The sequence below is a fragment of the Myotis myotis genome, unplaced genomic scaffold (assembly GCF_014108235.1).
Source record: "Myotis myotis isolate mMyoMyo1 unplaced genomic scaffold, mMyoMyo1.p scaffold_m19_p_6, whole genome shotgun sequence".
Taxonomy (NCBI): domain Eukaryota; kingdom Metazoa; phylum Chordata; class Mammalia; order Chiroptera; family Vespertilionidae; genus Myotis; species Myotis myotis.
In genome coordinates, this window is record NW_023416368.1 from 54,230,810 (window position 1) to 54,247,976 (window position 17,167).

The window sequence follows — 17,167 nt, forward strand, 5'->3', positions numbered from 1 at the left end:
CTAGCCACTGCCTGTCATGGATCTGCCTGTTACTTAGTTTCCTTATGATTGTCTTGTTTGAGGAGGGCAAAATGGAATGAGAGGAACTGGGACATCTTGCCCCCCACCCAGCACGATATAGCTTTCACTTGCAGTGGAACTGAGAATGGGGCTAAGTGGGACTTTAGGAACCTTTCCTTCCACTCGGCAATTATAACCTGTCTCTCATGCACCTCCCACTGCTGAGAAACACAATTAGCTTTCTTTCCTTAATGGGCAGTTGGCAGGATAATTTCTCGTACCCCCTGCCCCTTTCCCTAATGTAAAACTTAGGGATGATTTTCTGATCAAAGAATCTAGACTGTGTTTTGTTTTTTTAACAGTCATCATTTACCACCTACTGTTCTTATGGAAGTAAAGAATTCCCTTTGAGTGGTAGTGCTGGGTTTGCCCTTTAAAGAGAGGTACCCAATTACATTAGCAATTCAAAAGCTCACTTTTCAAGTCAAACTTTGAGTTCCCTAACCTATCTTTATTATTCTAATTAGTTTAAGGAAGGAACTAACTTCTCTCCCCCCCCCCCCCCTTCCCCCTTCCCCTTCCATGTATACTTCTTCATTTAAGGGAAACTAATGTACAATATACTATGATGTAAATCTTCTGGGCTATGTTTTGAGAAGGATAAGAATAGATTTTTGGCCTAAAAATATATTAACTTTAATTTTTGTCTTACTTAGGACTTTTTTTCTTCTTCTATAGATCTTACCTGTTTAATACCACCATCTGTTTAATGCCACCATGGATAGTGCTGCCTCCTCCTCCTCCTCCTCCCCCTCCCCCTCCTCTTTTTTTGTTAATCCTCACCTGAGGATATTTTTTCCATTGCTTTTTCAGAGAGAGTGGAATGGAGGGAGGAAGGGCCGGGGAGGGAGAGATCGAGGCATGGAGAGATCGAGACATCGATGTGAGAGAGCCATATCAACTGGTTGTGTCCCACAGGTGCCCCGACCAGGGTTGAGGAGCAAACCTGAAACCCAAGTGCCCTTGACAGGGAATAAAATCTGGACCTTTCGGTATGTGGGCCGATGCCCTAACCATTGAGCATACCTGCCAGGGTGATAGTGCCTCTTAAAGCAAGTATTGCCATTACCTGGCCATTTGAGTTCAAGTCGACTGCATGTAGAGAGATGTGGAGGGAGGGCTAGATTTTCTTTGGCTGGTTGGGTGTCTCTTGGGCTTTGGATCTGGTCATGCCTTTTGTCAGGCCTGCTGCTCAAAGGCTGCTGTGCTGTGCACCAGCCATTCTGCATGCACATCACAGCTTCAGTCAGAGAAGGTCATGAACTCCACGAGGTTCTGGCCCAGCCAAGCAAAGCACGAGAGTAGGCTGTGAAGAAACAAGTCTGTTCACCTTTCTTCCGTATCCAAGGAGTGGCCTACTTGGATGCAGCCCTCCGAGATAATCCAGCTAGGCAAGGCAGGCTGTCTTCTGTGGGGTTTGGGTGTGGCCATTCCCCCTTTTCCTCAACCTTGCAGGAAAGTTGGCATCTGGCCACCCCCCTGTCTGTAAGTCAATAATTATGGGATGCCTGTGCCAAGGATAAGATGCAAAACAACATACCAGATGCAACTGTGATCCTCCCTTTGGAGCAGTAGTGAGTGGCAAGCTGCTCTGGAAGCCAAGCTCCTTTATCAGAGGTGGAACGCTTGGATGTTTCACTGTCCACAACAGTTTCACCCGTAATGGGAAAGCAGGCAGACTTGGGTTGGAAGGGTGAGGCCATGTACAACTAGAGTGTCCTTGGGTGTCCTTGGTAAAATTGGAATTCCTTGTTAAAAGATGAGTTGTTGTTCTGATCTGGTCTGATAGTTCTATGATGTCTTAGTTCTCATGACTCAGGCAATCCAATTTGACCTTTATTAACCATATTCCAGGGAACAGCCTTACTTCGTGCATGCTACTCTTCCCATGCACTGATCATTGAAGAATGAATAGCTATAGCCTTTGATCTCCATCAGCCTTCAGATTCCATTTTTGGTTTCATCCTATCTATCATGTTGACTTTATGAAAATCAGCAGAGTCCTAGCTGGTTTGCTCAGTGGATAGAGCACAGGCCTGCAGACTAAAGGGTCCTGGGTTTGATTCTGGTCGGGGGTGTAGGAGGCAATTGTTCAATGTGTCTCCCTCACATCAATGTGTCTCTCTCTCTGTCTATCCTCCTCCCTTCCACTCTTTCTAAAAAAACAAAAACAAAACAATGGAAAAATATCCTCGGGTAAGGATTAACAAAAAAACAAGAAAAAAAGGAAATGGGTGGAGACATGTTTTCTTGCTACTGTTTCATATATCTGGAGCTTCTCACTAGCTTCTAGATAGAGTTAGCTTTATTTTTACAGATCACTTCCACATTGGCTGTTCAGCATTCCGTTTTATTTACAATGTCAAGTTCAACAGCATTTTGAGGTGAGGGGAGGAGAAATGAGTGTTGGCTCATTCTAATTTGCACTTGTCAGTGTAGCATCAGGAACCAGTTTTGACATGGTAAAATACAGCCACTCAGACTTTATTATAGCAAAGTAAGTCAGAGTATCTATGACATGAATTTTGGAGTGTTGTTCTTGATCCCAGACATCCCTCTCCTTTTTAGTACACCCTATGTCCTAGGCAACATTTGGAGGAAAGACCACTATGGTTTGAAGGAGATTTTATTGATGTCATAACATCTGCCACATGGTGCTGGAAACTAGGGCAGCATGAATGTTTCCTGCTTAGTTCAGAGGTTATGTTTTGAATAGGCTTATATAAGCTAGCAAAACAAAAAAATAAAACTCTGCTCCTACTGCAGCATTTCATAATTTTCTCCCAGTTTTAAACCTCTTCCTTTCCGCTTCGTTCCCAGATCTGTTAGTCTCTATGCTACTTGGACTTTTACCCAGAGAATGCTTGTCTTTAAGGATATACTTCCCTTCGGTAGAGAGAGCATCATCAGAGCAGGCACACCATTTGGGCAAAGGAGAAGTTGAACTACTCTAAGCAAGACATCCTTGGTGATTATTGGTCAGCCCCATTTAAAAGATGGAAAACACAGAATGACAGGAGCATGAGTCCAGGCACAAGGGGAGAGGGGCATGGGGCGAAGTTAGAGCAGCATTGAACACCCCCTGCTGCCAAGAGCTCATCTGATTTTTAAATTTTATTTATTTATCTATCAACTTATTTATTTGTTTATTTAATATATTTGTATTGATTTCAGAGAGAAATGGAGAGGGAGAGAGAGATAGAAACATCAGTGATGAGAATCGGCTGTCTCCTGCACGTCCCACACTGGGGATTAAACCCACAACCCAAGCATGTGCCCTTATTGGGAATCAAACCATGACCTCCTGGTTCATAGGTCAATGCTCAACCAGTAAGCCACGCCAGCTGGGCAAAGCCCACCTGATTTTAGTTGAAGCTACTCTCAAAAGTAAAGTAGATTATGTTTAGTTTTGTGATTTATTACTCTGTACTTAGGGTGAGTTTTTATACATTAAACCACATTTTCTCATCAATGTCCACTGTGATTTGGGAGAAAGTCTTACATATCAGCAGATAATCCTATATAATAAAGAGCTTATATGCTAATTAGACCGAACAGCAGAACAACCGTCTGGATGACCTTCCGGACGACCTTCGGACGAAGCTGGGGCTGCGAGGGCCGAACTCCTTGCAGAAGTTTGTGCATCGGGCCTCTAGTACAGTGGTCGGCAAACTGAGGCTCATGAGCCACATGCAGCTCTTTGGCCCCTGCAGTGTGGCTCTTCCACAAAATACCGACTTCTGCGCATGGGCTACGAAGTTTCAATCACACTGTACGTGCGCGCCCACATGTGGTATTTTGTGGAAGAGCCACACTGAAGGCCAAAGAGCCGCATGTGGCTCGTGAGCCCGGTTTGCCGACCACAGCTCTAGTAAAAATAATAGTTATGCATATTAGCTTTTTACTTTATGGAATAGCCTGTGTATAATTATTTATAGTATTCAAGTAATCCCTGTTGAATAAATAAACTAAAATAAAAAAGATATCAAATACATTTTAGTAAATTTTATGGAGAATTCACCCTGACTGAATTAAATTTCAGTACCTAAACAGTCATGGTGACTCTTATTTGATTATTATTATGTAGGAACTTTGCTTATTTAAATGCGGCATAAAAATATTCTGAACCTTTTCTGTTTTCTTTTCAAGCTATAAAATTCTCTGGTATTATTTTGCTGTGCTTCACAATTTTGATAGAAATGTTTTTATTGTCCTGAGTTATAAATTTTTTCTTAATTTTTATTGTGATTCTCTAATTAACCACACTTAGTTTATCAGCATATGGAAAATGTAACATCTAAGTATTTAGGTTTTAAATACTTGCAATTTTGGCATGAGAATGTTTTGTCTGGTATGCATGATATTTATTCTTTGGAATTCTTTAAGACTTTAGTCTTCCTTCATAAATATTCGATGTGTTAGGTATATGGTATGTGTGAAAAGTGGATCAGCTTTGTATTTTTGATTACAGAGACCTTGTGTTTTTTTCCTAGCTGATAGCAGTATCTGAGAGGAGTGTGTTAAAATTTCCAATTACAATTGTTGAATTTTCTGTTTCTCCTCATAGTTCTATTTGTTCCTTGAGGCTGTATCATTTAGGTGTTTTCTTTCTTGTTTGATCATCTTGTCTTTTTATCAATATAAAATGACTGTCTCTCATGCAGATTATTTAAGATTATTGTCTTTCTTTGGTTCACATTTGCCTGGTATTTCTATCTTTTATTTTTTGTTCTATCTTTGTTTTGTTTTAAGCATGTTTCTTGTAGTAACATATTGTTGGATTTAAAATATACATTTGGAGAGTCACTGCTTTTTTAATTGGTGAGTTAAATCCATTTATATATATTGTAATTACTATTATGTTTGGATTTCTGTCATTTTATGTTTATTTAATGAATTTTGATACATGATTTTTTCTTTCCTGCTTTCTCTTCAAAAAAGCAAATGTTATTCTGCTATTTCCAATGACATATGTTCTGTTTTGTTTCTAAGTTTTCCCTTATTTGGGGATTTATAATCTCATTTATCTGTTGATTTCTTAAATTAAATAATTTATATTTCTCTCTCCACTGTCATCTCTCTCTGGGCTGTCCACCCCATCATGTTGACATTTTCCAGAATTTGGGTTTTGGATAATTTTGGTTGTGTTTTTACCTTTTCTTTTGCCCTAGAGTTTTAAAAAAAGACAACAATAGACATTATCAAGTTTGTTGAACATCTCATATTACTTTTCTTTGTGTGTTATCAATATAGTTATTTGTGTGCAAACCTGGGTATTTTATGTGTAATAATTTTTTTATGGCCTCACATCTGAATGTGAGATTGAATATATAATTCTATGTTCAAAATTTTTTGATACGTTAAATATATTATTTCAACATTGTGCATTCATTGATGCTATTAAGAACTCTGATGTCAGACTGGTGTTTTTTTTTTTGTGTGTGTGTGTGTTTTTTTTTTTGTTTTGTTTTATGTGATCTGCTCTTTCAGGTTTTCTTTTTTAAATTTGATACTAGAGGCCTGGTACACAAAAATTTGTGCACTTGGGGGGGGGGGGCCTCAGCCCAGCCTGCACCCTCTCACGGTCCGGGACCCCTCGGGGGATATCCAACTAATGGCTTAGGCCCGCTCCATGTGTGGCTTGAACGGGGAGAGGATGATAATTGGCAGCTGGGTGCAGATTTTGTAACATTACTTTGAGGTTTGTAGATAATTTTCACTTCTTAATTTCTACGGGCATTGGCTTTCTGTGTTCATGATATTTTGCGTGAACGTGAGTCCGCTGTTGCTATTTTCTGAAGACTCGTGATTTGTTTGGTTCTGCCAAGTGTGTTCTTCAAGGATTACCAAGATTGAGACATGGTTTCCATCCTCAAAAAATGCATAATAGAAATGGGGATTTAAAACCAGGTCAGGGAACTATTAGATGACAGTGAGATGCGAACTTGATTTCTACTTACAGTTGTAAGAAAGGAGAGAAGAGGCAGGAAAGGTAAAAAGTAGTGATTTGGTTTTGGGGAACTAAAGTTTCAGACATGCGCATGGGTATTTATTGTTGATGTGCTTGGTGTTGGTGTTCCCTTGAGTTCCACGATTCTCAGGTAAATAAGCTTATTCCTGAATAGTGAAGGCGAAAGGAATTTTGTGCCCTTTATTGCCCACAGAAAGTAGGGTGAGGTATCAGTTTGTGTAAACATATTCCCTTCTACCAGTATTGTTTTCACTTGAGGGTTCAGATCGCCACTGTATGGCAGGAAGGAAGACAGAAATTCTAATAGGATGGGATGCAATATGTTGAATGACAATTTATGCTGTGTCAGTTGGCTTGGGGAGAGGGTTGGAGGCAATGTGGATGAGCTGGGGTATCTGGTTGTAAACACAGTTCAGGTGTCTTTTGAAAGTAATATTAGACCCTGGCTCTCCAGTTCCCCACAGTTGCTTCTCATTGACAGGTTTCTCCCTGTGGGAGTGAATCAGGGTGTAAGCTGGTCCCAGGCCCTTGTTTGCTGCTTTTGCTCTGTCATGCCCTGCAGTCAGGGAATGGGGCCCAGAGAGCTGAGGGCTGGCATCCAGCCTCCGGAGCCAGCAAGCTGTGTGCGTCTGACTCATGTTAAGGTTATCCTGTCTGCTTCAGAGCTGAACCTATTTTGCTACTTCTAGCCAGGCCCTGAAGTGGGAGCTGTTGTGCAGGTAAATGTTCAGGAGTTTACTTCAGGCCCCATGCTGGGCTTCTGTTTGAAATGTTCTTAATTTTGAAGGCAGCCCTTATTCATGATGACTGAGGAACACTGGGGAGCGGCCTGACAGTCAAGGCCCTTATTCGTGGGCTCATTTGCAGAGAAGAGCAAGGTGGACTTGAGCTATTCAGGCACGAGGGAAGAAGTAGCCTGTGTTTGGGGGGGTCGGGGGGGGGGTGGTCCCAGGACAAAAATAAGTCAAAAGGAAGTCATAGTGTCTACACTGGGTTTCAGTTCTTTTGTCTTGAACTTGGCCCCTCTATGTGGGGCTGAATGACTCTGATTAGTTAAACACTTTTGTAGTGAAGGGCCGTAGAAAGGTGACTTCACTGAATGAGGAATCATGCCATAGACTATGTTGCACATTTGTGAATGGGGACAGAGTGAGGCTTTATGGGGCGACACAGACCAGGGAGAAGACCGGATCACAGACATCAGGTCATCTCACGCCCCACCACATCTTGCACCTTCCCCGACAGCACACTCATGAAAGAAAAGGTTCAGAAAACTCTTCTTTCCCAGAGCCTTCTTCACAGGATCATCCAGGTATCTTCCCATAACTGTCCCCATAAAGAATCCCTCCTTCCATCTTTTACCATCAGCTCTAAAGCCCCCCACTACAAATGCATTTAGCTAATTAGAGTCATTCAGCCCCAGAAGGGCCAAGTTTAAACCCAATGATAGGCCACTATGACTTCCTTTTGATTTATTTTTGTTCCGGGATACAGCCCACTAGGAAACGCAGGCTACTTCTTCCCTGGTGCCTGGATAGCTCAAGCCCATCCAGCTCTTTTCTGCAAATGAGCTCGATGTCCCTTTATCATCTACTTCCCTGAAATCAGCTTTTCTAGGTTTCCATTTCTAAGGTTCTCTCCCTTAGCCTTAGTTGCAAGCTGGGTCAGAGTTAAATAAGAATGATTTCATACAGTCAATTTTCAAGATTAGCATCTTGGGATCTAGCTTAATCAGAGCCCAGCATTTCTCATGTGCTTTCCTGTTCGTAGATGTGAAAGCTGTCTGAGATGGCTTTCTGAGAGCAAGTTCCTTGCTGCTCCTGGCATTCCTGCATGCTCCGTTTCGAGGATTTCGGGCTGAGGAGAAATGTAAGGTTTGATTGGCTAGAAGCTCTTTGTGCCTGATGGTGTGGGCTTCCACCTTATGTCTTACCTGCTTCCATGGTGCACTTTGTTGGCCAGCTATTGAGACCCATCACCTATAAAACAAATGCCAAACCTGGGCCATCTTAATAGAACATTGCTGCCTCTACGAGGCAGTGGAATGGTTAATATTTAGGGGAGTGTCAGTCTGGCTGAGGGGTTTTCAAGCCCTGATGGGTGCTGTTCAGGTGTGTCTGTAGTAGCTGGGATACTATGACAGCAAGAAGACCAGTTGAGGGAAACCACTGCTCTTAGGGGCCTCTCTTTTCCATCTTCTGTGTTTTCTACCATAATGTGTACAAATGATGCTAACCGTATTCCATAAAATGGTCCTCTGTGAATGAATGAATCATGCAACCCATTTTTGAAATGCTCTTTAGTTTTGGTTTGATGTCATCTTCTGGAGTCACTGCCTGGGCTCGATTCTTGTGTCACATCCTCCCTAATGTTCACAGGGAAATGGAATTTCTCTGTGTCTGGAATTTTAATAAGTTGGGCTATTAAATTGTAATCCAGCTCAGAAGACAAGGTCCCTTTAGAATTTTTTAATTTTTTAATTTATTAAGTGCTACGTGGTGACTGGCAATGACTTAAAGAACCATCAGGTGCCCTGGCCAGTGTGGCTCAGTTGAGAGATGACCTGTGCACCAAAAGGTTGCCGGTTCAATTCCCGGTCAGGGTATGTGCCCAAGTTGCCGGTTTGGTTCCTGGTTGGGGTGTAAACTGGAGGCAACTAATTGCTGTTTCTCTCTCACATCTATGCTTCTTTCTCCCTTCCTAACTCTAAAAAAAATCAATAAAAACATATATTTAAGAAGAACTATCAGGTGACTAGGAAGTGAGAGGTTGGACCTTGTGGGGCCAGTGTGCTGCCCTGACTTGTTGAGGTTACCCTTGTAATTTATAACAGTGCTCCTCAGAGATAAGGAAGTCATTGTGACCGCTATTGAGGCTTTCATCTTCCATTTGATCTGATTTTGATCATTGTGTTTTCTCCTGGGGAAAACACTCCGCACTGTGTATTATCTATGACGCATTTTAAGCATCTTTGATTGAAAAAGCAGACAACAAAATCTTTAAAGTCAGGACACCCAGTACTCTCAAGCTGCTTTGTAAATGTAATTTTGGATATAATTTGATTGACTAATCAGGTGCTGTGGTATAATTATTTGTGGAGTTGTTTTTTTACCCCCCTGAGTATTCATTTGAAAGTTGATGCCTTATTTTTCTCCTGCACAGGTGACAGCCCCAACCCTTCGAAGGAGGACACCCCCACCAGCAGTCTGGACTCACTTTCCTCCCCATCTCCCACGACTGCCACTGTCCAGGGGCTTCCTGGACCAGACAAAAACCACCTTGTCACTGACGGAGACTGGGCATCCGCGGCGTAAGTTTCACTGTGCTTCTTTGCTGTGACTTTTTTTTAAAATAATCTTTATTGTTGAAAGTATTACACATGCCCCCTTTTTTCCCTCTTTGACCTTTTGGTGCGACTTGTTTAGAAGCTTTCATGGCCAGTGGGTACTGAAGCTGTTAGATCTGAGAACCTTTGTTCTCTAGTCAGCGGGGCTGCCAAAGGGAGAAAGGTCCCCACAAAAGGCCTTTCCTGAGCAGTGTCTGTGTTTCGGGTATGGAAGGGGTGGGTATGGAAGGGGTGGGTATGGAAGGGGTGGGTATGGAAGGGGTGGGTATGGAAGGGGTGGGTATGGAAGGGGTGGATGGGTGCTGTTTCCCGTCTGTTTCAAGTTCAGCTCATGTCAGTTTTGGGTTGCACTAAGGAGCTTTGTTATTGTCCTCCTCGGGATGAGTTCCCACTGGTTATGCAAACTTCTGCAGATATGAGAATGCGTGCATTGTGATCGATAGACTGTTGAAGCTATTGGTAGAAGGATATTTTAGTTGTGTGGATTTTTGAGGGCTTTATAGCTAGCATTCTGCTCTATTTACTTCATGGTACCCTGCATAATTGACAGTTGATGGATGGAATATTTGATTTTATCTTCTCAGTTTGGTTTCATGCCAAACATGTACAGGTCAGCTTAGGGATATTAGGACAACCAACACCAATACAAACACAATTCCATGGACCTGGTTTGACTACATAAATGTCTGTCTTTTTGTGCTTACCAGGCTGTGGAGTGAATGAGGATTGCTGGTGTGGAGGGTCATCAAAAGAGCATCAAATTTCAAACAAATGCTCAGAAAGATAAAAAAGAACTCCGCTAATAATTCCATTCCTTACTTGAATATTCAATCAAATTGCACCCAAAATTCATTTTATAATTCAGACTGAGAGTATTAGGGTATCCTGTGTTTAAAGCTAAAAAAAACTTTTAGCCATGGCTGGTGGCTCAGCTAATTGGAGCATCATCCCATTTACCGGAAAGTTTCTGGTTGGATTCTTGGTCAGGGCGCATACCTAGGTTTCAGGTTCAGTCCCCAGTTGGGAGGCAGCCATTCGATGTTTCTCTCTCACATCATTGTTTCTTTCTCACCCCCATCCTCCACCCCCGTCTCTCTCTTGAATCAGTGAACATGTCCTCGAGTAAGGATAAAAAAATAAATTAATAAATAATAAAGGTTGCTTAAGATAACTCATAGATAACGATGTCATTAACCCTAGGCGGGCATTCTTGGGACTTTAAATGGAATTGGAAAGTGTGCGTCACATTACATGGCTTTTAATAGTTACTACTGGATTCATGTGAAATCATTAGGAACTTATTATGTATTAAAAGGGACTGGAGAAACTTGTTATGCTCAAGTTTGGGGTCATCTGAATACTTTGAAAAATCTAACTGAAAAGCAAAGTGAAACTCAAAGTAGGAATCACAGTCTCCAGATGAAATCCCCTCCAAAATCGTCATCTATGCATGCTGAAGACTGTGTGTTGTGGATTTAAATTAGATGTTACTCAAACCTGCTTGTCATTTTTACTGTCATTTTTCCTGAATGAATATATTTTTTTCTCTTTAGTAATCCTAGCAACAGTGACAGTGGGTACATAGGAACCTGGAATCTGTAATCCTGGGCACTCCCAGGTGGAATTCGTTGCACGTGTGTGGGTTTAAAGCAAAAACCAGATCTCTTAATTATTCCTTTCAGTGAGCATTTGCCACAGTCAGTGGAGTACAGTTTAGTCAGGCATCCTTCTTCCATTGTGATTCTGTAGAAAAGGGACAGGAGCCACAGTATAGCCGGTGCTCAATTCATAGCACGTCCATGCCTGAAACATGAAGAGCTTGATATTTTTGGTCATAAATCAAATGAGGAGTGAATTCCCCAGCTTCCCATTCACACCAATTTTAAAATGTCATGGAAAGCACTCCAACACAGAGGCCAAAAAGGAAGAGCGGAAAATAGAAGTTGAAGGAAGTCTGGAATCAAGAACTTGAATTTTTCTGTGCATTAGATAAAATAGACGCATATTTCTCTTAAATTTATAGAGTGTTTCTTGTCTATCTCTATTTAAATTACAGTTGAAAGTCAGTATTATTTTATAATAGTTCCAGGTGTACAGCATAGTGCTAAACAATCATATATTTTACGTAGTGATCCCCCTGATATTTCAGTACCCACCAGGCACCAAACAGAGTTATTACAATGTTATTGACTGTATTCCCTATGCTGTACTTTCCATCCCTGGGACTATTGTGTAACTACCAATCTGTACTTCTCAATCCCTTCAGCTTTCTCACCCAGTCCCCCCACCCCCAGGCAACCACCAGTCTGTTTGTATATTTCCTAAAGCATTTACTTGAAAGCATATTGCGGTCCAGATTTATAATGAAGTCATGGGTGTGACTTGAACTTGAGCTCATGTCAGGACCCCATTGAGGCCTTGTTAAGCCCACACTGCTGGGCCCCACCCCCGGGTGATGCTTAGGTTTGAGGGGGAGCCTGAAACTGCATTTCTAACCTAATCCTCCAGTGGCCCTTGTGTGCGTCACACATACTTTGATTCTCTCTGCCTGAAATGTCTCCCTTCCTTCTTTGCTCAAGACAAATCTGACCGATCTTCAGGGTCTAATTTTGTTTTCACCTTCAGGAAGCTTTCTCTAGCCCTCTTGTCTACAGGAAGATTCTAAATACTACTTTTATCTGTCTACACCCGTTACTTGACAATAGGAAAATATTCCTTCTAGTGTGAGTTAATATTTACCTTTTAGTGTTATTTGATAGTTACGTGTGTGTGTGTGTGTGTGTGTGTGTGTGTACCTGTATATCTATATCAAATCTCATTCTGCCTGCCTATCTATCTATTTTAGTCAATTCTGGCTGCTATAGCAAAAATACTTTGATTGAGTGGCTTGTAAACAACAGAAATTTATTTCCCGCAGCTGTGGAGGGTGGGTTGCCAGGTTCTGGTGAGAGCCCTCTTCCACAGACTGCTGGCTGCACGACTCTTAAAGGACACTAATCCCACTCGTGAGAGTTCCACTCTCATGACCTCATCTAATCCTGATCACCTCCCCAAAGGCCCTGTCTCCTCACCATCTCACGGTAGGGGGTAAGGTTTCAATCTAGAAGTCTTGTTTGTTTGTGTTTTTTTGGGGGGGGGGGGCACACAAACATTCAGTCCATAGCACTCTCTAATCTTTCCCTCATGCCAAGAAAGATTGTAAAGTTCTTAGTGATAGAAACTGGGGCTTATACTCTGAACATTTTAGTGATATTGATGTAGTTATCAAAACACATTTTATATCCCATCTTAATTATGATGTATTATTAAACAAAACTTTTCTTTTTGGAAATCTCATTTCTTTCTGCATATCACTAAATGTCTCTTAGGCAACTATGTTTGGTTTCTGATCCATATTCCTTTTTTCTAAACATCAAAACTCCTCTAGAAATTACCCAGTATTAATCTCACCATTTTCTCTTTATAACATTTTTCTTTGTTTTCCTTAGCTTTTGTAAATTTAGTTTTCATTGAGTGTGTAGTGGTCTTTTTTTAATCCATTATCTCTGCATACCACCGTACAATATGAAATATAGTTGGATCTGAGCAAATGCCGATTAAGATCCCTTTTAATAAACCCAATGTTGCTGTGGGGGCATTAAAACCCTGCTCAGGGCTTAAAAAGGAGGCAGTGCCTGGGCTGCCTGGTGTGACGCTCTGTTCCAAAATGTACACTTGCCTTATCTCAGGTCATGAAAAGTGGAGTCCAAAATGTTTGTGATCACACCTGGGACCCGGTAGCTCTGTTGCACAGAAACACCGTGACCCCAGCCACCAGAGAGCCAATTGGCAGAGGAAACCTATAGCAGCCGAGAAGCTGAAGTATAGGCTGTGCATAAACATAGCTGTGGCCTCTGACAGGTAGAAGACAGTGCAGCAGAATTGGATTTCTTGGGTTCTGCTGATGGTTATGACTTGCGGGTGTTATTCATTGCAGTCAATCAATCTGGAGCTATTACTTACCTGTACACTCAGCGAGGTGATAGGTGACTTCATGGCCAGTGAAGAATCGCTGGCTCAGTCTCCTTGGAGGACATTATTACATCATAGGTCAAGGTATTTCAGATGTTCCCAGGTCATTTTTCCCCCAATGAAGTAGTTCCCTCTGAACAGGTTTTCTTCCATTATAAGTGAAGGGGCAGGTCCTTGACAAGTAATCCTGTTAAGTTCCCTGCCACAGAAGCAAATCTCGTTTAAGTAACTTCGGGCATTGCTTTCAGCTGCCTCCACAGAGTTCCCAAGAGAAGCAAGACCGCCTTTTCTGCAGGCAGCTCCCATGCTTGGATGGCAGCATCTTGAGAAGCTCTTAGTTGCTGGAGATGTGGGTGCTCTGGGAAGCCAGGAGGGTGGCGGATTCCTCTCTCCCTGGATGAGAGGCTTGGCCTGGTTTATCCGGAATGTCCAGGTATTCCTGACGCATCTCTCCCGGGGGTGCCCTGATCTGCTTCTAGGCAGAGATGTCTGTCCACCCAGACTTGATGTTAGTTGCTTAAAATCCCATCCTCCTTGACAGCCGGTACCTGTCACCCCTGGACTGTGTGTGCAGGAAATAACCTGCTTCCTTAAGGCTGGGCAAACACAGAGCTTTCCCATAGACAGTGACTTGGCATTTCCCATCACTTGATGTTGCTTCCACGATTGCTTTTTAGGAAGTGGATGGATTTTCCCGGGAAATATCAAAGTGCCCCTTACACTTGATTTGTGGCTTAGTATTCTACAAGCCATGAATGATTTGTTTAAAGTTCAGAAAAAAATCATCTTAAATATTTTTTTAACATATCTGTGAAATCTGCCTCACAGCTAGAAATTTTAAGGTGGCAGCAGTGATAGGCAAACGTTGTGCTCACCTTGTTTTTGTTTCTTTCCCTTTTCCCTCCCCTCCCCCACTTCAGGGAGGGTGTCTCAGCCCATCCCTCCTCTACTTTGCTGCTCCAACCCTTTTGCCAGGGGCAGTCAGTTCACCCTGTAAGTTGGTGGCCTATATTTTTACCTCTTTTATTATGATTATTGTTTGAAGAACAAATAGGGAGTTTATATTTTAAAACTTTTAATTTTTTTTTTTTTTTGCACATCTGCTTTATTACTAATTTGACTAAAATGAACCTATGTTGCATTTGTAACAAGGGGATGAAAGCTATGCAGATTTAAAAAGAGATCAGGCAAGGGTGATCATTAACCTAAAGGAATGAACTGCCCTGTCCTAGCATTTTTTTGGCCAATAGGGAGGACCCATCCTAGTAAGGTTAGCACCTTTGCTCTACTCACCTGCAGACTGGTTACAGAAGGTGGGGTACATTGAGATCTCTGGTAGAGCTCCTGCCTGCATTGGAAAGGGTGTGTTCTCGGGTGCTGGGTGCTGTGAAGAATGATGTGGAAGCCAGTTCCTTCTCCCATACCTAAGTGAGCAGTAAGGTCCCTGGGTGGGTTCAGAAAGTTTAAAGTCTAAGATAGCCCAATGTAAGAAGGAATCGGGCCAAAGAGCAGGAGAAGTGTAGCACCTTGCTGTGAGCCTACAGTAGCTTTGTAAATGCTACTCAGAAGTTAGCTCTTTTTGGACTTTCTGTGGCGGGGCTGGGGCCTACAGGGGGAGAAATTTTGCTTCAGCAGTGCTGGTGGTCAGTGGCTGCAGAGATGGCTTGATTCGATAGGTTGTGTTTCTCAGAAACCATGGAACTTTAATTATTGGTGGTCAACAGACTCTGTTTTACCTGCTCTATAAATGACATTTCATTTTAATCCCCATAGACATACCTTCATTTTTGGAGAGGGAAACAGAGGCACAGAGAAGGGTAGGAAAGTTGCCCTGAGCCTCAGGACTTGTAAGGGACAGAGTTGGATGTCTCTCACAGTGACTTGTTTTACTGTTGGGATTGAAATTAGTTGCTTAATGGGAAGATTGTTCAAATTATAGGTGTCCCCCAATTTTGAGACTCAGTGAGGTAACTGGCTGTCAGCTGGTCGCTGCCCTTAGTTAGAATAGGGCGCAGTGACCCTACGTTGTCATGTGGCTGTGGTTTATAATTACGTCTGGGGAATAAACACTTGAATCTGGTTGTTGCACATTCATCATCCAACACCTTTGGCTGAGATTTGGGGACGAGGGCATCTTCCCCTGAAACAGGGCTGGGAGACCTGGACATTTGATATTTGGCAGCAAGGCAGCATCCATAATCTTCTGTGATTAACGTGATAGCCAGTTGTCTCCCTTCAGCTTCAGTAAGCTCTTGAAACTAATCTCAGGGCCCACATACTTGGCCATGGACCACAAATGTCTGTTTACATTCATTTCTTTGGGGCACAGTTTTTGTCCTGTGTATTTCTTTGAGTCTTCTCTCCAACTTCGTATAGAAATTATGCCTTGTATGCTCACATTTTTTTTTTTTAAATCCTCATGTGGGACATTCTTAGAGGAAGGCAGAGGGGTGTGTGTTGGGGGGGAGCCACGTGAGAGAGAAACATTGATCAGTTGCTTTCTGTAAAGGCCCTGACTGGGCACTGAACCCAGGTATGTGCCCTGACGGCAACCTTTTGGTGCCCAGGACAACGCTCAACCATCTGAGCCACTCTGGCCAGACACCCTCACATCTTAACGCCCCCTGTGTCTTGCTAGGGTGTTTTTGATATTTTTATTGTGTACTTTGCACTGATGTGTGGCCTAATTCCTGTCTTCCTTTGCTGTGCTGTAAATAAATGTAGAGATTTTATTTTCAAGCTAGCGTGTTTATTAAAGCCCCATAATGAAAAGTGGATTTTCCAAAAGAAAGAGACACGTCTGAATTTTATAGTAGCTGTTTTTCTGCCTCAGACTCAAAAATTGTCTTCCCATTAGTCTCGTTTTGTTTTCCTTTTTCGTTTCATTGGCTGGGTCCGTCTCAGTGTTGAAATGCAGGCAGGGCCCTGGAGCTCCCTGCACATTGGAAGACAGTCCAGACTTAGAAAAGCACTGATTTTAGAATCAGTGAAGCCTCATTCTGCTTCTCAAAACCTTGGGGGCCTTCTATCAATTTTGTAAGCAAACCAAGGCTTAGCAAGATTATCTGTAAAAGGGGAATAACAACACCCGCCCCTCCGGGCTGTTGTGAGGTTTCAAGGAACCACATGTAATAAAACCCAATTCCTGCTCCCCCGGGAGCTCTGGGCAGCCACCTGCTTGGCATTCCCTTCCCTTGGAGAACCTAACCTGATATTCTTATTTTCACTTACCCTGACTTCCTGGTTCGTCCGTTATAGAATCTCCTCACTAACAGCTCAGGGAGACCTGCAGAACCTCTCAAGACCTGCAGAAGCCTTAGGTGTTGACCCGAAGTTGTGTTGTTTCCAGAAGTTGCTGTAGGTTTTCCAGGAGGACTCAGCCTGGGTCCTCGCCAAGCTCTCTGTGTCAGAATCTACTTTGTAGAAGCCCCTGTGAATAGGACCTTTGGATATTGCGTGACCAAGGCCTGGGGTTCCCCCTGGGGCCCCACCAGCTCCATATTCTGAACAGTGTGAGTGGCTCATCTTCTATCACCACAGGCAACCCATCAAACAGTTTGGTGTGAAACAGGAGGGTTTTCTTAGCTGAGTGATGCTGTTGCCCTTCCCAGCTGCAACCCCTGTTCAGCCCTCAGGTCGGGTGGCAGCTTGTTTTCACAGGGGGGCTGAGCTGGTAGGAACATGTGTGAGTTATGCAGAGACCTCTAAAGCCCTGACACTGGCTGGAATGAAGCCATGGTTCCTTCTCGGTTCAGGCCCCGTACCCGATTCCGCAATGA

The 17,167-nt window shown here is 42.7% G+C and overlaps 1 protein-coding gene across 5 annotated transcripts in view; it reads left to right on the forward strand.

Moving 5' to 3' along the window:
- ARHGAP10 (Rho GTPase activating protein 10) overlaps positions 1-17,167 on the forward strand; it is a 256,451-nt gene that overhangs the window by 226,009 nt on the left and 13,275 nt on the right. For all 5 annotated transcript variants that reach the window (XR_004968109.1, XM_036312231.1, XM_036312230.1 and 2 more), the window contains one exon: positions 9,194-9,341. Coding sequence is in view for 4 of the 5 variants with exons in the window: in XM_036312231.1 (XP_036168124.1) it covers positions 9,194-9,341 (148 nt within the window). In the remaining variant the exon portion in view is untranslated. The remainder of the gene's footprint in view (positions 1-9,193; positions 9,342-17,167) is intronic.